The sequence below is a fragment of the Amia ocellicauda genome, chromosome 5, assembly GCF_036373705.1.
Source record: "Amia ocellicauda isolate fAmiCal2 chromosome 5, fAmiCal2.hap1, whole genome shotgun sequence".
Lineage (NCBI taxonomy): Eukaryota > Metazoa > Chordata > Actinopteri > Amiiformes > Amiidae > Amia > Amia ocellicauda.
The window spans coordinates 19,927,608-19,946,208 of record NC_089854.1 but is presented as its reverse complement, the minus strand read 5'-3'; the positions used below and the strand labels follow the sequence as shown (position 1 = coordinate 19,946,208).

Sequence of the window (18,601 nt, the reverse complement as noted above, 5' to 3'; positions counted from 1 at the left end):
CCTCCCCCCACACACACCACACTCACTAACTCCAAAGGCAGGTTCCCCAGTCTGACAGTGTGTGAATCTGCCCTGAGTCTCCAGACTGTCCCATGAACCCCTCACCACCTCTCACCTGAACCCCTAGGGCACTTGTACACCTTCTGTGATAATAATAATAATAATAATAATAATAATAATAATGACAATGACAAACATATATGAGAGCCAGCTGTCCAGCCTGTCACAGGTCTCTCTTGTCCTTCTGTCTGAGCCATTCTGGCAGTGTAGGGGTCTGCAGCCCTGGGCTCTGCTTCCCATACCGACCGCCCTCTCAGTTACATAATGGAACCAGTTATTGGCTAATTAATCCAGACCTCTATAAAGTGGGGGTGTCCACTGGGTCTGGAGACCCTGCTGGACTAGATTGTGTCTCTGCAGGACCAGGGCTGGAGACTCTGCTGGACTGGATTGTGTCTCTGCAGGACCAGGGCTGGAGACTCTGCTGGAGTGTGTATACCCGTTTATTCTTATTCACCGAAGTGTCAAAGGAGACAAACAGTGTTGTAGGGGGACAAAAGGGAAGCTTCATCATTGGCCACTAGAACACTGTTACACCGTAATGTCCCACTTCTCCACAGCTCTCTGTTGGCTAGGTCTGCCCGTTCTGTTTCCTGACATGTTATGCCACCATAACAACCCTTGTGTGTCTTGTGTGTGATGCTGCTGGCAACAGCATCTCTTCAGCAGGTATTTTAATCTCTGCTACACCGTGATCAGGACAGTGTTTTATATCAATAATAATGTGTTTTCCCGACCAGGCCTGCACAAGGTGCGTTACTGCCTGTGTGTGTGCGCGTCTAGAAGCGGCAGGCACTAGCAGCGACTATACCGCCCATGATGCACCGCGCCTCTGCCCCGCGATTTCCCGCAAAATCGTTTCAAAGAGGAAAGGAGCGCGAGCGGCAAACAGCGCCTCAACCGAACTCTCCTTCCAGCCCCGAGCGCTGAGTGACGCGCCGCGCCGGCCAATCACGGCGGCCCGCCTGTCCCCGAGCCGTGACGCGCGGCCAAACCGCCCGGCCCCATTGGCTGCAGCGCAGAGGCGGGGGCGGGCCGTAGGCGACCAGCGAGCTCGGCTGCGCCCCGTACGCGAGGGGAGTTAAGCGGAGTTTTGTCTGTTTTCGGGGGAGCGCCGCTGTAGAAATGTCACACCGGAGCCTCTAATATCGCCCCGCAGTCGCATCGCTGTGTTTCGCCCTGCTGGAGCCGCGGATCGGTTCGCTCGGCGGGGTTCGGGCGCCGTGGAGGAGCCGCAGGGAGGCAGTTTGAGTCTGTCCTTTGAGGAGCGCGCACGGTGGTTCTCCATGGCTTCTCCCGAGCCGCGGCGCTCAGGCAGGACTTAGTTCCCGGGTCCGAAAGTCGCTTTTTCTCGGCGTGATCGTCGCCTTTTCTCGTCTATCCAGACACACAAACACGCCTGTCCACCGAGGCGCCGCCAGCCCGTGCGGCATCGCCTCCCTCCCGAGCGCGGATGTTTATTTGTGTGTTTAATATATATACACGTATATATTCACATTTTTTGTAATAATTCTCCAGAAACCCGTGCGCGTCCTTTGTTGTGCAGCCGCGCTCGGTGGTGCTGTTGTGGTGCGGTGTGAGCGGCGCGGCTGCTCCTGCCTTCCGGCGGACGCGAATGGCTCCACAGAAGCACGGCTCGGCGGGCGGCGGGTCGGGCTCGGGTCCCGCTCCGGGCTCCGGGGCCGCCGGCGGGAAGGGCTCGGGTCACGGGCTGGGCTCCGGCCCTGGCGGCAAGGCGAACGGCGGACTCTACCCGGCTTCCGCCACAGCCATGGCCGCGGTCAAGAAGCCCAAGATGGAGCAGATCCAGGCCGACCATGAGCTGTTCCTGCAGGCCTTCGAGAGTGAGTACAGCCGGGGTTGTGTGTGTCTGTAGAGAGAGAAATCGCCAGTGATGTGTGAACACGAGGCTGGGGGTAACTTCGTGTGTGTCGGGCTGTAATGTAGCCTCGCATTGTGGTCCGGCGGTGCTGCAGATGCGGGCACTTTTGACTGCTGGGGGTCTCATACTGATTAGCTGATCAGGGATCGATGCCGTGTGCAGGGCTCTGTGGATGACACTGGGGTGCTGGGGAGCGACAGGGCTGTGGGCAGCGATGCGCACATGGGCACAGTGCAGTGCTTCGGCACATCCGTGTGTCTGGGCGATGCACTGTGTGTGCTGTATACGTGCTCTGTGCTCATAGATGCAGGCAAAAGTGGGGCATTGTCAATCAGGTGCGCGCTGACGTCATGTGTTGACAAGGAATGTTTGAAGCGCTGATTGACGTGATCAATAATGTCTGCGCATCAACAGGTGTGGACGAGTGTCTGTCTGTGGTGAGGACTTGAGGTGTAACTCCCATGTGACAGCAGCCGGTGTGACCGGTGTCCAGTTCAGTCAGAATTCAAAACGGCAGATAATAATGAAGTGAAAGGAGACTAGGACGACCCGGATCTTAAATAAAACCCTTTAAAGAACATTTTTGAAGTGTCGGTAAGCCATTATGCGTGATACAAAATGTCACATTCAGTCTCCAAAATACCGCACACGTGTCTGGTCCCAGGTTCTGGTAACACAAGCATATTCAGTCTTTGTCTGTCACGACCATGTTTTTATTTATTAAATGTTGTTAGCTAGGTACAAAACCTTGCCCCTCTGTGGTGTGCCCGGTTTCTGAGTTGTATGGGCTCTCTAGGGTGGCATCTCATGCTATACAAATGTCGGTTTGAAGGCGATTAAACACGTTCATGCTTGAAGAGGGCGAATATGGTTGCTGGTTTCCTCGCCTGGAGCTGTGCGTCTCGGTCACGCGTGTGGGAGGCGATCATACGTGTAGAGCTGCACTCCCGAGTGTCTAACTCTCACATGTTGCGTTGATAACCAGGGGCGGCTTTCAAAGGTCTTTCCGTTTCGGCTTTTAATTTGGACCAACACTGCATCCGTAATGAGTCCTGATTGATATTTGAACCCTGGTTTTGCCTTGCAGGGTAACCGTCACAATCACTCCAGAACTGGATGGGTTTATTACACTTATAAACAGATTGAAACCTAGAAACTCTTGTCATATCCGGTTTGCCTTCGCACGGTGCCTTAAAAAGGTGTTTTTCGACGTGTGTGAAATGTCCTGCCCTTATAAGAGCCGTACCATGAGGTCGGGAAGAGTGTCTGATCAGATGTAACGTGTTAGACAGTCCTGTGTGCTTTCAGTGTGACAGATGGGTTTAAAAGCTGCATGTAGAAAGGGTTTCTTATTTAATTAATTGAACTGTGCGATTGCTTTCAGATAACGCTTTAATTGAATACGATAGAGACAGGCAATACATGTTATGACTACAGCCAAGGTCAATTTTAATTCACCCCCCCTCTACACAAAAAATAATAAAAACGCAGCTGTGAAGTCCTGTCCAGAGCAAATCCATGTCTTTTCAGCTATGAGGTGCTGCCCCTTGGTGATGAAAACTATCACTTACTTAGCGATTTTAGTTTCTTATTAAAATGAAACCAGCAGGTCCTGTATTTCCACAGTTTCCTGCGTTGCTTTCTCTTGTGTATTGTGATAGGGAATCTGTAAGCAGTGCCTAATTTACAAATCATATAATATACAAACATACCTTTATACATATCTGTAATATTGTATGTTTTCTCCTTCCAGAACCAACCCAGATATACAGATTTCTGCGCACCAGGAACCTAATCGCGGTAAGTCCTTTTTTACGATTATCCTGAGGCTTTTAATTACAGCAAGTGATGCCTGTTTGGCTGCCAGGCTGCAGCCGGACTGCTCTGCTCTTGTGTGTGATGCATTGTGTGTGTTTTTCCTGTGTGTTGTAATCAGCCTGCCTCCCTCTGCCCTTACAGCCCATATTCTTGCACAGAACCCTCACCTACATGGCCCACCGCAACTCCAGGACCAACGCCAGGAGGTAAGTACCGGTGGTGGTGTTAAAATACATTTCCAGTGTTGCTGTGGAACGTACGCTCTGGGGGAAGTGAGTGTGAATGGTCCAGTTGACAGCGCTGAGGGGTCTAGACTCTAGACTCCCACCCCATGGGTTTGTGTAGTAGCAAACGCGCGATGAGCAGTTTCTGCTAAAAACTGTGTGTCTCTGATACAGTTTGTAGACGCAGTTATTGACACCCTGCTGGGAGGCAAAACTAATGGGTGTAGAAGACCTGCCCTTGGTAATTAAGCATAGTTTACTGAGTTATATCTAACAACATAATGCATCTGCAAATAATAATGTAATTCCCAAGGTGCCGTTATTGCGTCTCTCTGCCGTTTTTGCCCCCAGCCCCTTAGGGTTTTGTCTTAAAAAATAAAACTAAAATGGGTCAGGGGGATGGACTGCTAGATAAAGTGTGCACTGCCAAGGTAATGGAGTCTTCAGTCGGTTGGATTGTGAACATGTTGCTCTACTCTACACACGTGTGTGTGTGTGTGTGTGTCGGACTCGGTGTTCCGCGCTCTTAAGAGTTTCTGGGGTTTTACCTTTTAATACAAAGGTGATGCTGTCTGTTTCAGATTCCCACTGAAGGAAAAGCCCATTTAGTCTGAAGGTAACTTGTCTGAACGACAACGTTTAAACCATCTGCTCAGCTTGACACAGTGGAAAAATGTTTAGTTGTTTTTTGAGTGTGTCCTGTCTGTGATGAACTGAACTGCGGCTTCAGAGCTAGTGACGGTTTGTTTTATCGTCTGAGTGTTGTCGTGACTTGTGTTTGGGCTCAGGTTCATGTGCTAGTGCTCCCATATGTCATGCAAATGGAAGCTGCATCTTCCTCTGTCCAGGAGATCAAAGGCATTGTGTCTGTGGGTGGGGCGGCTGGGGAATGAGAGAATGCAGTTTGCTACTCGTCTGGAAACCCAGCCACCCTTTCACCCTATCATCAGCAAATCGCAAGCACAGCAATGTGGCATGGCTGCTGTTGGGGCTTCAGTCATGGTTCTCTGTTAATACAAATGCTCTAGCTTTTGCCCCCTTGCTGTTGAGGACAGTGATGGGAGTTGCTACAGGTTCACAACGTTTGCATCCCCTGCAGGTGTGCAGTGTGGTGGTGTATTTATTTACGGTCAGTAAGTTGCCTTTGATGATAACGATGGGCAGGAGCTCTCGTAACCCCCCCCAGTGACTGGAATACCTTTGCAAGGACAGACGGGCTGGTTTAGCTTGCAGAGTTTTATACATACAATAAACAAATTCTACAATCTTATCTTAGTCGGTTGGTCTTTTAGCTCGTGTGGCCCATGCTGTACAGCTGCACTGTGGGGGTTGTGCCTGGGATGTGGATGCTTTACTGGAGTCTAGGGAAATGAGATGTGAGGGGTGGCTGGTGCTTTGCATGGTGGATATTGGTGTGTGTGTGTGTGTGTGTGTGTGCGTGTGTGTGTCCATTATCAGGGACTCGGCCACACATCTGACTGTAGCTCCTGTGGTTTTTAATGTAGAAAAAAGCCTGTAAGTGTACTGGGAGGAAATTGTGTGATTGTAAAATGGCATCTTGCACTCCTTTAACATGGGGCCGGGCTGACACTGTTAATGTAGCCTCTGAACTCTGGCTTCGATCAACCGTATTGAGTCCAGTTGGCGGGCTGCAGGCCACATGGTGGCTGGTGCTGTTCTAGGTTCTAGGAAGCTGATGGCACACGAGGGGCGGAGTCCTGGGTTCCGCGCTTCCTGTGGCATGTCGGAAGAATGAATGTTAGGCTGCGTTTCCTCTGTGTTGTCATGTGAACACATAGGCTAATAGACTCATGCTGCTTTAGTCTCTGGTATCTAGAAAAAGGAAATTCTATTTGTGAACTATTCATTTTAATTTATGCTACCATTGCAAACTTCGTGAGTTTTTGTTGATATTGATGACAAATTAACTTCTGGCTTTAACAAGATGTTGAAAAGTGTTTAACTGTGTGACTGTAGGAGGCACAGTTTGCGTTACACTCAGTCAGTGTTAGTCACTGGATGACTGTGCCGGTCAGCCCACCTCAGGCAGTGGGGGCTTTAAAATGTGTTGTGGAGGGACAGTTAGTCTCCCCTGAAGCCACGCACAGGCCTGCTGCAGCAGCCACCTGTGAGAAACCCACTCCGGTGCTTACTGGGACGGTTTACTGACCCTGTGGACCAGTGCCAGTGTGGACAGACAGGTCTCTGGTGAAAAGTGTGGGGTTCGTTTCTCACAAGATGCCTGTGTTTGAATATCGCCAGACTGCTCTGTCTGCAGTGCCTCTATCAGGCATTGGTCTATGTGAGAAGAACAGAAAAAAACAGCCTGTCATCTGATCTTTTGTTACTGTATCTTACCAATAAGAGGTGGTTGCATCTCTCTTCTTAGTAAATAAAAAAAAACATAATTTTAAAGTTTTAAAGAGTGTTTGTTGCATTTTCACTTTCAGAAAGTCGTTCAAAGTGGACGAGATGTTGACGAAAGTGGAGAAGATGAGAGGAGAACAGGAATCCCACAGGTAACTTTGGTTTTGTTTCTTCCTTTCTTGCTAAGAGTGTAAACGTGTATTTTGGTGTCTAAGAGTCTTGTTTCTCTCTCTGCAGCTTGGCCTCACACCTGCAGCTCACCTTCACTGGTTTCTTCCATAAAATTGGTAGGTGTCCTCTGTCCTTCCCACTGAGAGAGAAGCCACAGATTTCCCAGTTAAACTCATGCAGCCTGAGGAATAGTCTTTGCTGTACCTCACAGAATACCACCTCCTTCAGCCCTCACTCCCCTTCTAAAAGAGAGCGAATGAATCCATTCATCAATCTGATGATCGATCGATCAATTTAGTATTGTGTGTGGCAGCCCTTCCCACTTCTGCCCCAGAGTGCCACACGTGGGGACAAACTGCACAAGGCCTGTGTGTTCATATGTTCAAAATAAGAATGAAATGCAGCTTCAGACAAAGTGGGGCGAACATTGAGGATTCCAGAATGTATCGTTTAAGTGATCAGAGATGTATAGAGAGCTCTCAACCCTGTCAGCGTTAACAGTCAGTGATTTTCTCTTCACTGATTTCACCTAGAGCACTTCAAAGTGCAGTTTTGTTTTGATTGAAACTTACTTGCAGTGATGACACGTTACATGTCAGCAGCCATTTGAAAACAACACTGAGAAGAGTAGGTGTCACAAACTCTGCTTTGTATCTTTTCTCTTTTCAGAAAAGCCATCACAAAACTCAGAGAATGAACAAAACTCTGTGTCTCTAGAGGTGCTACTCGTTAAAGTCTGCCACAAAAAACGCAAGGTAAGGTATTGTCGGGCCATGGCTGAGCCGTATGTGTGTGTGTGTGTGTGTGTGTATATATATATGTGTGAGTGAGAGATGGAGAGGGAGCTTGTGGGTTAGAATGAGTGAGAGAGAGACAATGTGTATGAGACAGTGCGTATGTGTGTGTGAGTGAGAGACAGTGTGTGATTGTGCTGAAAGCGCTCCAGTGTCCTTGTCTTCCCTTGCTTTCCTTGTTCATGCCTCCCACCTTCGCTGCTTCATGTCTGACGCAGCCTGGCGTCCATCCTACAGTCAGACTGGTTACTGAGTCATGGCAGATCACTGGCTGTCAGGCTGTGGGCTTCAGGCACACATGTGCCTCTTCACAGCATGATGACGCCATGTGGAGATCGGTCACACCTGCTGCCATGGGGGTGTGTGTAGTGCAGGGCAGGGTGGGGCAGCCGGTCACTGTGAGAAACGCAGCTGGGTGGCGTCTCTGTGACGGGCTGTGCTCCATCAGGACCAGAGAACCAGTCAGGATAGGGAACTTCCTCCTCTCCCCTTCTTCTCCCTCTTCCTGCTTCCTGTTCCCTCCTCCTGCCTTCTCTTCTCTTACTTCTCCCTCCTCCCTATGGCCTGTTTTCCTCTCTGAGACCCAGTGTTCAGAGAACAGTGGCGTTGAGGATAAAGAGCCTCTATCAGGAGTGTGGGTTCATTAGTGTGAGAGAACATGTCTGCTAGTGTTGTCACGATACCAACATTTTGATACCAGTACCAAGTCATGAATTTCGATGCTTTTCATAAAGAAAAAAGGGGAAACACTGCATTATACTGCACAGCTTTATTTCAAACCTGGACAAAATTTTTGTGGTGCTGCTGCAATTTCTAATCTCTAATCTCTGAACAAAAACAAAACGAGAATCTGAACAAGACGGGAATCCGTGTCTATACTTCACGCTCTCTGATCATGGGTGGTGTTCGTGTGTCCCACAGCTCACTGTGCTGGCTGTGTGTGGTTACGCTCTGTCTGGCGTCACACGTATCTCATCGAAGAACGCCTTTCTTCACAAACCCTGCAGAAATCGAATTCTAGAATTCTATATCTATGATGTTGACAATGCGGCTTCATTGTGATAAATTGTCGTTCATCTCCACTAACTAGATAGCAGCAGTAGTTTTAATTCACTTTAACTCATCTCTCTTGATCTCTGTGTCTTCTCTTTTCTCTCACAGCCACAGCTCGCCTCACACAGCAAAGTTTCAGAGCTGCGCTGGGCTGTGGCGATTTTGTGTAGACTTCTGCGGGTGGGGCTTATTGACGTTATGCAGAAACTTTGAGAATGAGCATCTCTGAATCTCAGGCACAGTTCTGCACAGAAATTTAGAGACCTCCGCTCTTGTTGCACGGCTCGTATTTTACGGAGTCTCCGCTGTTCACACGCCAATAGCTCTACATCATGGCTGTCTGCGTTCTTAATGAGACGGATGACAGTTAGCCAGATCAAATCATCATTCACATATTAAAGTATCGATTTGTTTCAAATTGCTGGTATTGTATCGTTTTAAAAACTCCAGTACTCTTTCAGTACGGGTATACCGTGCAACACTAGCATCAGCCCCAGTCTTAGTTTGTGGGGGACTCGTGCATATTGTAAGAGATTGTTTATTTGTGATTTTTCTTAACAACTTAAGTTAAACTTAATTTCCTTCAAAACAGAATTTCAGTGAAATCATATTTAGGTAGCGTTCTGTACTTTATTAATGGGGATTTTGGGTGTTGAGGACATTTTGGAGGCTCAAAGATTATAACATGGGAAGCAGTGGGGTTTCATTTACGTTAGATGAGATTTCTCATAATGAGACGTTTTCAAGGAACGAATTATAGGAGTAGACCCATCTCCATTAGTGTCATTCTTTACCATCCGCGCACAGCCACTGATTGTGCCCGTGCCGCTGCACTGCACCCATGACGGTGCCGCTGGTGTTGTGTGAACTGTGCTGCCTGTTAACTGTTTTCCTCCCTCACACCTGGCGGGTGAATAAACCTGTGGTTCTGATTTGCTGCCAGGCTCTTCAGCACGAAGGGCTTTGATGCGATTGTGGGACGAACAAGCTGCTCGGCTGCTCGAGCGCGATGGCCAGCCTCCCGGGGCCGCCTCTCGTTCGTACCCCTTCTCTTCTTACGTTCTTGACCTGTCTGTGAGCCAGCATGAGAGCGGGGTCGTTAATGTAAAGAGTTCTGACCCTGACTGGCCTCCTTGCCCCTCCAGTCGCTGTACTAAGAAGCATTTTGTGTGTGTATGTGTTTTGCAGGATGTCAGTTGCCCAGTCAAGCAAGTGCCTACAGGTAAAAAGCAGGTGCCTTTGAACCCTGACAACAGCCAAACCAAGCCGGGCAGCTTCCCCTCCCTGGCCGTGTCCAGCAACGAGTTCGAGCCCAGCAACAGCCACATGGTCAAGTCCTACTCGCTGCTCTTCAGGGTCACCCGGCCGGGCAGGAGGGAGCTCAATGGCCTGACCAACGGAGAGACCAACGAGAACATCGGCAAGTTGTCCGCCATCAGCACACACACGGCTCTCCTGTTGCTCATGTGGTGCGCAGCCATCCATACTGCCACTCGCTCTCGTTGTCTTCGTGTTTGGTGTTGTGCCGAGAGATGCTGACACCCCCCCCCCCCCCGTCTCTCCACGTGTTCCAGATGTGACTGAGGAGCCGCCGCCCCGGAAGAAGAGGAGCTCCTCCCACCGCGAAGACGGAGAGACCACATTCGTAGCCCAGATGACTGTTTTCGATAAGAACAGGTGACTTGGCTCTTGAGTGCCGTCTGTGTGATCTGTTTGTATGATGTTTTTGTGTACACGTAATTTAATCTGTATGACTATGCGAATATCTGGTCGTTTTCCATGCTGCGGACAATGATTTGACGTTCCGGAAGTGGATGCATTGAACACATCATAGGAGTACTGGTTCTAGTTACACGTCTCTCCTCCCCCCCCAGGCGCCTGCAGCTGCTGGACGGGGAGTATGAGGTGTCCATGCAGGAGATGGAGGAGTGTCCGGTCAGCAAGAAGAGAGCCACGTGGGAGACCATCCTGGATGGGAAGGTGGGTGGCTGGACAGCGGTGGTCTGAGTGGGCAGGGCTGGGCGAGGTGTGTTGGGTAAGGAACCTGACCCATGACCTTCGGACCCCTGACTGTCTGTCCCATCTGTCCCTTGTCTCCTCCCCCTATCTCCGTGCCGCTCTCAGAGGTTGCCCCCATTCGAGACGTTTTCTCAGGGACCCACTCTGCAGTTCACGCTGCGCTGGACGGGCGACTCCAGTGACAAGTCCACCGCGCCGGTCGCCAAGCCCCTGGCCACACGCAACTGCGACGCCCCGGCGCTGGAGAGCAAGCCCAGCTCCCTCAAGCCAGCACAGACAGTAGGTAAGGTCCCGGGCCGCCCCCGCCGGGCCCCCAGAGTCGGGTGATATCCTGAGGGATTTTAATTTTCCTTTGCTTTAAGCCGATCTTTTTGATCTTTTTTTTTGTAATCCGGTTTCTTTTTTGATGGACTCCCTGTTATTTTAATACCAACCCTAATCGGTTGCTGATCAGTTCTTCTCCGCACTCATGAATTGATTTGATGGGTGAAAGTTTCGTTCTACAGAGCATAATCGGCTTGATCTTCAACTGATGAATCCCAATCTCTTTTGGTTTGTTCTTGTCTCCAGCCGTGAAGGACTCGATCAGTACGGACCTACAGGCGCGCCGGGAGCACATCTCCTATGAGCCCCGGCAGAAGCTGCGCATATTTTACCAGGTGAGGGTGTGGAGATGATGCTGTGGTGCGCAGGGTCTTGTGTCATAGGCTGCTTCTGTTAAAGCCCCCCAGGGCTGCCTGCCGACGCCACTCTGCCAGTGTGGAGCGTGCCGGACAGGGGCAGTGGAGGACTAGAAATGGCACTAAGGTCTTAGTCAAGTCCAAGACGAGATTAGCAGATCTGTCCTCACGACAACACACACACAGTGACTGGAGTGTGTAGTGTATGTAGCCCAGGTGTCTGTGTGTGTGCGCGGGCCTATAACAGCTTTTTGAAACTATTACCAATCGGCAGGAATGAATGCCAATAATGCACAGATTTTAATTCCTCAAACTATTGGCTAAATATTACCATAAAATCCTGCGTCAGACTTCAGACAAAAAATAAATACATGTTTTATTTGGTTTTACAGTTGTTATATTTACCATCGTTTTTTCAACATAGACTCCAGTGACTAATGCGATGCGAAGCGGCACTGTGCACACCACTGAGCACCATGTGAAACACACACACACACCCATTGAGAAACGCAGGGCTTATAAACCCATACAAATGTTTTACTAAAAACCTCATAACCAATAGAAAGTGTTTTTGAAAGCTGTGCTGCATTTTAAGTATCCATGGATTTTGGTTAGTGTTTATAAAAAGACACTTATGAAAAGTCAATTTAAATCTCTTTTCAAAATTATTAATAGTAACTAAAGCAATTACAACAATGTTTGCTGAAGATGTTGATTGGATATCATCAAGCAAAAATTGTCTCCAAATGACATACAAGCTCAGATCACAGTAACACAAATCTAAAGAAAATTAGTGGAAACACGCACCTCTCAGACAATGTTGGATAAATGTGAAACTACACTCACCTAAAGGATTATTAGGAACACCTGTTCAATTTCTCATTAATGCAATTATGTAACCAACCAATCACATGGCAGTTGCTTCAATGCATTTAGGGGTGTGGTCCTGGTCAAGACAATCTCCTGAACTCCAAACTGAATGTCTGAATGGGAAAGAAAGGTGATTTAAGCAATTTTGAGCGTGGCATGGTTGTTGGTGCCAGACGGGCCGGTCTGAGTATTTCACAATCTGCTCAGTTACTGGGATTTTCACGCACAACCATTTCTAGGGTTTACAAAGAATGGTGTGAAAAGGGAAAAACATCCAGTATGCGGCAGTCCTGTGGGCGAAAATGCCTTGTTGATGCTAGAGGTCAGAGGAGAATGGGCCGACTGATTCAAGCTGATAGAAGAGCAACTTTGACTGAAATAACCACTCGTTACAACCGAGGTATGCAGCAAAGCATTTGTGAAGCCACAACACGTACAACCTTGAGGCAGATGGGCTACAACAGCAGAAGACCCCACCGGGGACCACTCATCTCCACTACAAATAGGAAAAAGAGGCTACAATTTGCACAAGCTCACCAAAATTGGACAGTTGAAGACTGGAAAAATGTTGCCTGGTCTGATGAGTCTCGATTTCTGTTGAGACATTCAGATGGTAGAGTCAGAATTTGGCGTAAACAGAATGAGAACATGGATCCATCATGCCTTGTTACCACTGTGCAGGCTGGTGGTGGTGGTGTAATGGTGTGGGGGATGTTTTCTTGGCACACTTTAGGCCCCTTAGTGCCAATTGGGCATCGTTTAAATGCCACGGCCTACCTGAGCATTGTTTCTGACCATGTCCATCCCTTTATGACCACCATGTACCCATCCTCTGATGGCTACTTCCAGCAGGATAATGCACCATGTCACAAAGGTCGAATCATTTCAAATTGGTTTCTTGAACATGACAATGAGTTCACTGTACTAAACTGGCCCCCACAGTCACCAGATCTCAACCCAATAGAGCATCTTTGGGATGTGGTGGAACGGGAGCTTCGTGCCCTGGATGTGCATCCCACAAATCTCCATCAACTGCAAGATGCTATCCTATCAATATGGGCCAACATTTCTAAAGAATGCTTTCAGCACCTTGTTGAATCAATGCCACGTAGAATTAAGGCAGTTCTGAAGGCGAAAGGGGGTCAAACACAGTATTAGTATGGTGTTCCTAATAATCCTTTAGGTGAGTGTATGTTTATAAAACTAAATCCTACATCGTGTTTTGGCTGTGATTCGTATTGCAATACTTTTAACATGCTTGGTAAATAAATTACACTTTTGAGAGAATTTGTAAATACATTTAAAAACAAGAACAACGACACAGCTCCCTCTTGGGAGATGTGCAGGAAGCACAGCTGCTGTGCACTGTAAACTGTCCCTGTTGGATCAGCAGTATTGAGCACTGAGGAGGACTTGTGAACCTGATGAGTGTAAAATGCAAATATAAGTTAGACCAGTACTTAACACTATCTTATTTGCTCTTATGTATAGAACATGCACATTTTTATATTTTTATTCTCCCATTTACTAATTTATTTTTTATTTAGATTTTTGGTTATTTATGATGAAAATTAATATGAATCTAAAGTTTATTGTTCAAATGTAAAAATCCTGCCTCTAAGAGCCACATTTGAGGGATCCATGCTAGAAAATTGTGCGTTTTGCATGCTAACAGAATAAGTAAATATCGGCCGATATATCGGTTATCGTAACATTTTGCTTCCCAAATATCGGTATCGGACCCAAAAAAAACTATCGGTTGATCTCTAATATGCAGTATAGTGAATGTAGCCCGGGTCTGTGTGTATTTATACAGTATGCGTATGGAGCCGCTGTGTGTGTTGTGCAGTTGTGTAATCTGTCCCCCTGATGTCTCCAGTTCCTGTACAACAACAACACGCGGCAGCAGACCGAGGCACGGGACGACTTGCACTGCCCCTGGTGCACGCTGAACTGCCGCAAGCTCTACAGCCTCCTGAAGCACCTGAAGCTCTCGCACAGCCGCTTTATCTTCAACTACGTGGTAAGACCCCCCCCCACAAACACACACTGCTGCCTGAGAGCCCCCTCTAGTGGACACGGGGAGCCGAGCACACACTTCACTGTTCACGTTGCTTTGTGGTTTTATTTTATATTATACAGGTTTTTTAAATGGGAATGACTGGATTATTTGAAGAGAAAATATAGATGCAGACTGTGCCATATATGAGTGTTAGCAGGTTATTTATTGGCTTTTCTTCATATGTTTTTATATTTTCATGTTCCTGAGCTGTCTGTGGGGCTGAGAGTGGGTAGACAGTATTGGTATTGTTCTGACCTGTCCTCACTCTGTTCCTCTCCCTCCCTCCATCTCTCTCGCTCTCTCTCCAGCCTCACCCGAAAGGCGCCCGGATAGACGTGTCAATAAATGAGTGCTACGATGGCTCCTACGTGGGGAACCCTCAGGACATTCACAGCCAGCCCGGCTTCGCTTTCAGCCGCAACGGTCCAGTCAAGAGGACCCCGGTCACTCACATCCTCGCCTGCAGGTTCGAGAGGCCGGGGGTGTTGGGGGGGTGGGACTGATCTCTCCTCGTGAGAATAACGGTTGACTGGAGAGGGGGAGGAGGGGTAGGAGAGACAGAGAAAGACAGTCGGAGTGATGGGTGTAATTGGGTGAGTTGGGGTGAGTGAGTGACTGAGGGGGAGGGAGCTTCTGAAAGGGTGATAAAAGTGCCTGAAGGAAGACGACCCTCTATCCTTCCTCTTCAACCCTGCCACCGTCTTCCTCACGGCTGTTGTAATGCCGCCCCCCCAGGCCCAAGCGCACGAAGCCCAGCCTGTCGGAGTTCCTGGAGTCGGAGGACGGGGAGCTGGAGCAGCAGCGCACCTACATCAGTGGCCACAACCGCCTGTACTTCCACAGCGACAGCTGCCTCCCACTGCGGCCGCAAGAGATGGAGGTGGACAGCGAGGACGAGAAGGACCCCGAGTGGCTGCGGGAGAAGACCATCACGGTGAGACGCAGCCACGCCCCCAACAGTACCACGCCCCACCCGTGCCACGCCTACACGGCACCATGTCCTGCTGCTCTGTCAGTCCGGTGCATTGTGATGACTTTATTTTTCCTCCCGCAGCAAATCGAGGAGTTTACGGACGTGAACGAGGGCGAGAAGGAGGTGATGAAGCTGTGGAACCTGCACGTGATGAAGCACGGGTACGTGGGTGGGGGGGCGATGGTGGTCTACAGAGCACATGTGGCGTTTACCCAGCAGTGTCAGTCGGCGTGTTTAACCCTCGGAGTGCCACAGGGCCGATGCAATGACATTGGAAGATGCTTTTGTGTTTATTCAATACTTCGTATCGGCTTTAAGATGTTTTTTTCCCCTAGAGAATAAACGTATTCACATAATGTATAACGTGTGTCTGGTATGGGAACAATGCAGAGACCATGGACAGACCATGGTTTTGTTGGTAAACATATTGAGGAGTTTATATGAAGAAATGACCCGTGAAGGTGTCCACGTGACTTATTGTTTTGCTGAGATTCTAGAGGTGCACGTCTTGAAAAATGTCTTGAATTCACCGTGAGGCCGGTACTCTGAGGGTTAACCCCTGGGGCTGCCCCCCCACCCTGAGAGCCGCTGTGCTCGACTCATTGCTGTCCTCCTACCCCCCCCCCCCACCCCACGCAGCTTCATCGCAGACAATCAGATGAACCAGGCCTGCATGCTGTTCGTGGACAAGTGCGGCAGCCAGATCCTGGAGAAGAACCTGTGCCGCAACTTCCTGCTGCACCTGGTCAGCATGCACGACTTCAACCTGGTGAGCATCGTGACCATCGACCGCGCCATGGCCCGGCTCCGCGACGCGCAGCAGCGCAGCGAGAGGGACGAGCCCGGCGACCGCAGCGCCCCACTGCCGGCCCTCACTGTCACTGCCGCCGCCGCCCTGCTGGAGGAGCAGCAGAGCCGAGAGCTGCCCAGCGAGACCGCTGCCGGCGAGAGGGCCCCCGAGCCCGAGTCCGCGGCCACCAAACAGAACAAGAGGCAAAAGCTCTGAACTCCTGCACACCAGTATGCACACACACACACACACACACAACACACGTACACACACACAACTCACACTCACACACACACACACACACACACAGAGCGACCCAGAGAGCGGGGCTCCAGACTGATCAGACAGCGGCACCATGGAGCTCCAGCCTGGGGGGGAAGGGGCTCAGCATTGGAACAGGATCTTGTTCATGAGTTGGGGGGTGGCGGGGAGGGAACAGGCGGCAGGATCCATTTTCGAGATCTTTCTGGTCTTCTGATGTCATAAGACCCCCTGTTGTTCTATCAGTTTATTGATACACTAACCAAGGGGGTCCGTAGAGGGGAGGATCGCTTTTCTGACTTTGTATTTTAAAAACACACTGTCAATCGTGACTGAGTTACTGACTGCACATCACCGGTAAATATCGTAACGGGCTTCAGCTGACGAACCAGGGGACGTTGAAATCATGGCAACTTTCGTCCTTTCCGGTGCTGCGCGTCTCCCTGCGAGCCCATCGTGGCGCAGATGTCGCTTCAGGGGCCGGTGTGGAAAGACATTTACTATTAATATATTTTACCTAGAAAAAAAAAAAATGAAACCAACAAAAAAATAATCAAACCGACATAAAAAAAAATTCAAAGATTTTTCTGTTGACTCTTGCTGGCAATTTTTTTTGTTTGTTCGTTCCTACATGCGGTCGGTTGGTTGTGCGTTTGCGGTTGAATGCAGCGTTTTCGCGCCAGTGCGTTCTGATGACTTGAACGGTTTTATTTTCCTCACCCGTACGTATTATTATTATTTCAGATTTCCGCAGTAAACCGTAGACGTTCTGCCGACACAGGCTCTCGGCAGCGTAGTGCACTGGTGCTGTGCTGTGTTGTGTTGTGGTGCTGTTGTTGTGTTACACACGGCCCTTGCCTGGCCGGAGGCTCGCCCAGCGGTCGCCCTGAATTGGCTGCAGACGCCGGCCGGACCAGAGGAGCCTCTCACACTTTATGCAAGGAGTGGAGCCGTGGTCTGTCCATGGTCTCTCACCGGGTTGGAGGCGCAGACACTAACCGACAACTGGCCGTGTCGCCCCGCATGCCGGACAGTGTTTATTACACATGCGATTGTTTACACAATTTCCAATGGAAACTTGTTTTGTTTACTTCTAACCGTACCAGTGAGCTAGAGTTGGTATTTTATTTTTGCCGGGCCAGCACCGAGGTCCGGTGACGTGGACGCCACCTCATGACTTTCCGGTTTTCAGTTTTTATTTTTTTAATGTACTGCCATTAATTACATTCTTCATATTTAAGAGAAAAAGAAATGAGAGGTTGCCACACGCGGGAGGTTCACACATGCTGCTGCGCTGGTGTTTCTGGTACCTCAATTAATTTCTGTGTTGGAAATCTGGGAAGTCGTGCACCCCTTCTGTGGAGACTTTTGGGACATCAATGAACTCTTTAAAAAGAAAAACGTTATAATTTTTTTTTTTTTTTTTTTTCCCTCCGCTACTCCTAGAGTAATTATGGTGACTGATCCTGGAAAGGTAGCAATCCCACCGCAGTCTGTGCCCACAGTGGGTCGCTGTTGAGGAGTAGCACCCCAGGGTGTGGGCAAATTGATGGCGGTTTTCGTCCCGGAGGAGGGTTTGAGCTGCGTCTCGTTCGTTCCTCCTTTTCCTTTTCCTTCGTTTCTCTGAACCTCTTGTTTCACCAGCTGAGGAGGATTTGTCTGCGAGATCCTTTGGGTTATATTTACTCTCTGGGATGAGCAGGAATCTCTTCTCGACTGTTGCTTTAATTGCTAAAGCTGTGCACCTGTGTAAAGATTGACTAAATGATGATAGACTGTGGGAGAGGATGTAGATTAAGGATACCTGCTTGCATTGTTTCTTACGTGGACGGATGGTGCTTCAGAATGGACGACTGGCATTGTTTTGCACAACTTATTTCGATGGCCCCTGACGGGAAGGAGAAGGAAAAGACGGGAAGTGAGAGAAAAATCTAAAACCAAGAAATGTCATGAAACTACATTGTAAACGCCACCTTGTCAAAGTTGTGAATTTTGTAATAAAGGAGTTATAGAAAATGTTGATGTCTTCTATTTAAAATAAAAAGTAATTTTTACGATTGTCACGGATGGTCGTTCTGCCGTTTGAATGGCTTCTCTTCATCGTTCTCCTCGTCCTCACACTGTGGCAGAGGGGCGTCCAGGGCAGGAGAGAACATCCTCTTCCGCTGTAATGTGGGTTCATTTTTGATAAAGGCCAGATCTAACCTGCTCCGATCTCAAGGGTGTATTTGTTTCAAACCACTCGTTGGACCAAGAAGTGTCTTCAGTGTGGAAAACTGTGACCGTTGGGCTTGGAATAATGTATTTAAGAGGGCAGCTTTGTAAACTCTCACCCTGGGTCTCTATGAAGGGGTTGATGGTGCCTGGTGCTCCAGTAGGGGGTGCACACCTTGCTTTCAGTTATTTTTGGGGGCCCAGGCATGTTTGCTGAGCCCTCCAGCCCATGACGTGGACGAAGAGCTGCCTGGCGCTGAGGAAGAAACATGGCTGACTTCACCTCCACTTTTGGCACTGGAGTGTTTTCTGTGTTTTCTAATGCTCTAAACGGTATGTTTGTGCGTGTGTATGGGGTATTTT

At 49.0% G+C, this 18,601-nt stretch overlaps 1 protein-coding gene across 1 annotated transcript; it reads left to right on the top strand.

Annotated features, from left to right (window-relative positions):
* Window positions 1–1,110: 1,110 nt before the first annotated feature.
* On the top strand, window positions 1,111–18,087 carry LOC136749697 (polycomb protein suz12). Its single transcript, XM_066704183.1, has 16 exons — window positions 1,111–1,904; window positions 3,696–3,742; window positions 3,902–3,966; window positions 6,435–6,503; window positions 6,589–6,638; window positions 7,192–7,277; window positions 9,558–9,789; window positions 9,944–10,046; window positions 10,244–10,349; window positions 10,494–10,671; window positions 10,959–11,047; window positions 13,818–13,961; window positions 14,309–14,466; window positions 14,736–14,934; window positions 15,055–15,134; window positions 15,613–18,087. Exons 1-16 carry the CDS (start codon window positions 1,676–1,678, stop codon window positions 15,977–15,979), a joined length of 2,202 nt encoding a protein of 733 aa, XP_066560280.1. The 5' UTR covers window positions 1,111–1,675; the 3' UTR covers window positions 15,980–18,087.
* Window positions 18,088–18,601: the final 514 nt, after the last annotated feature.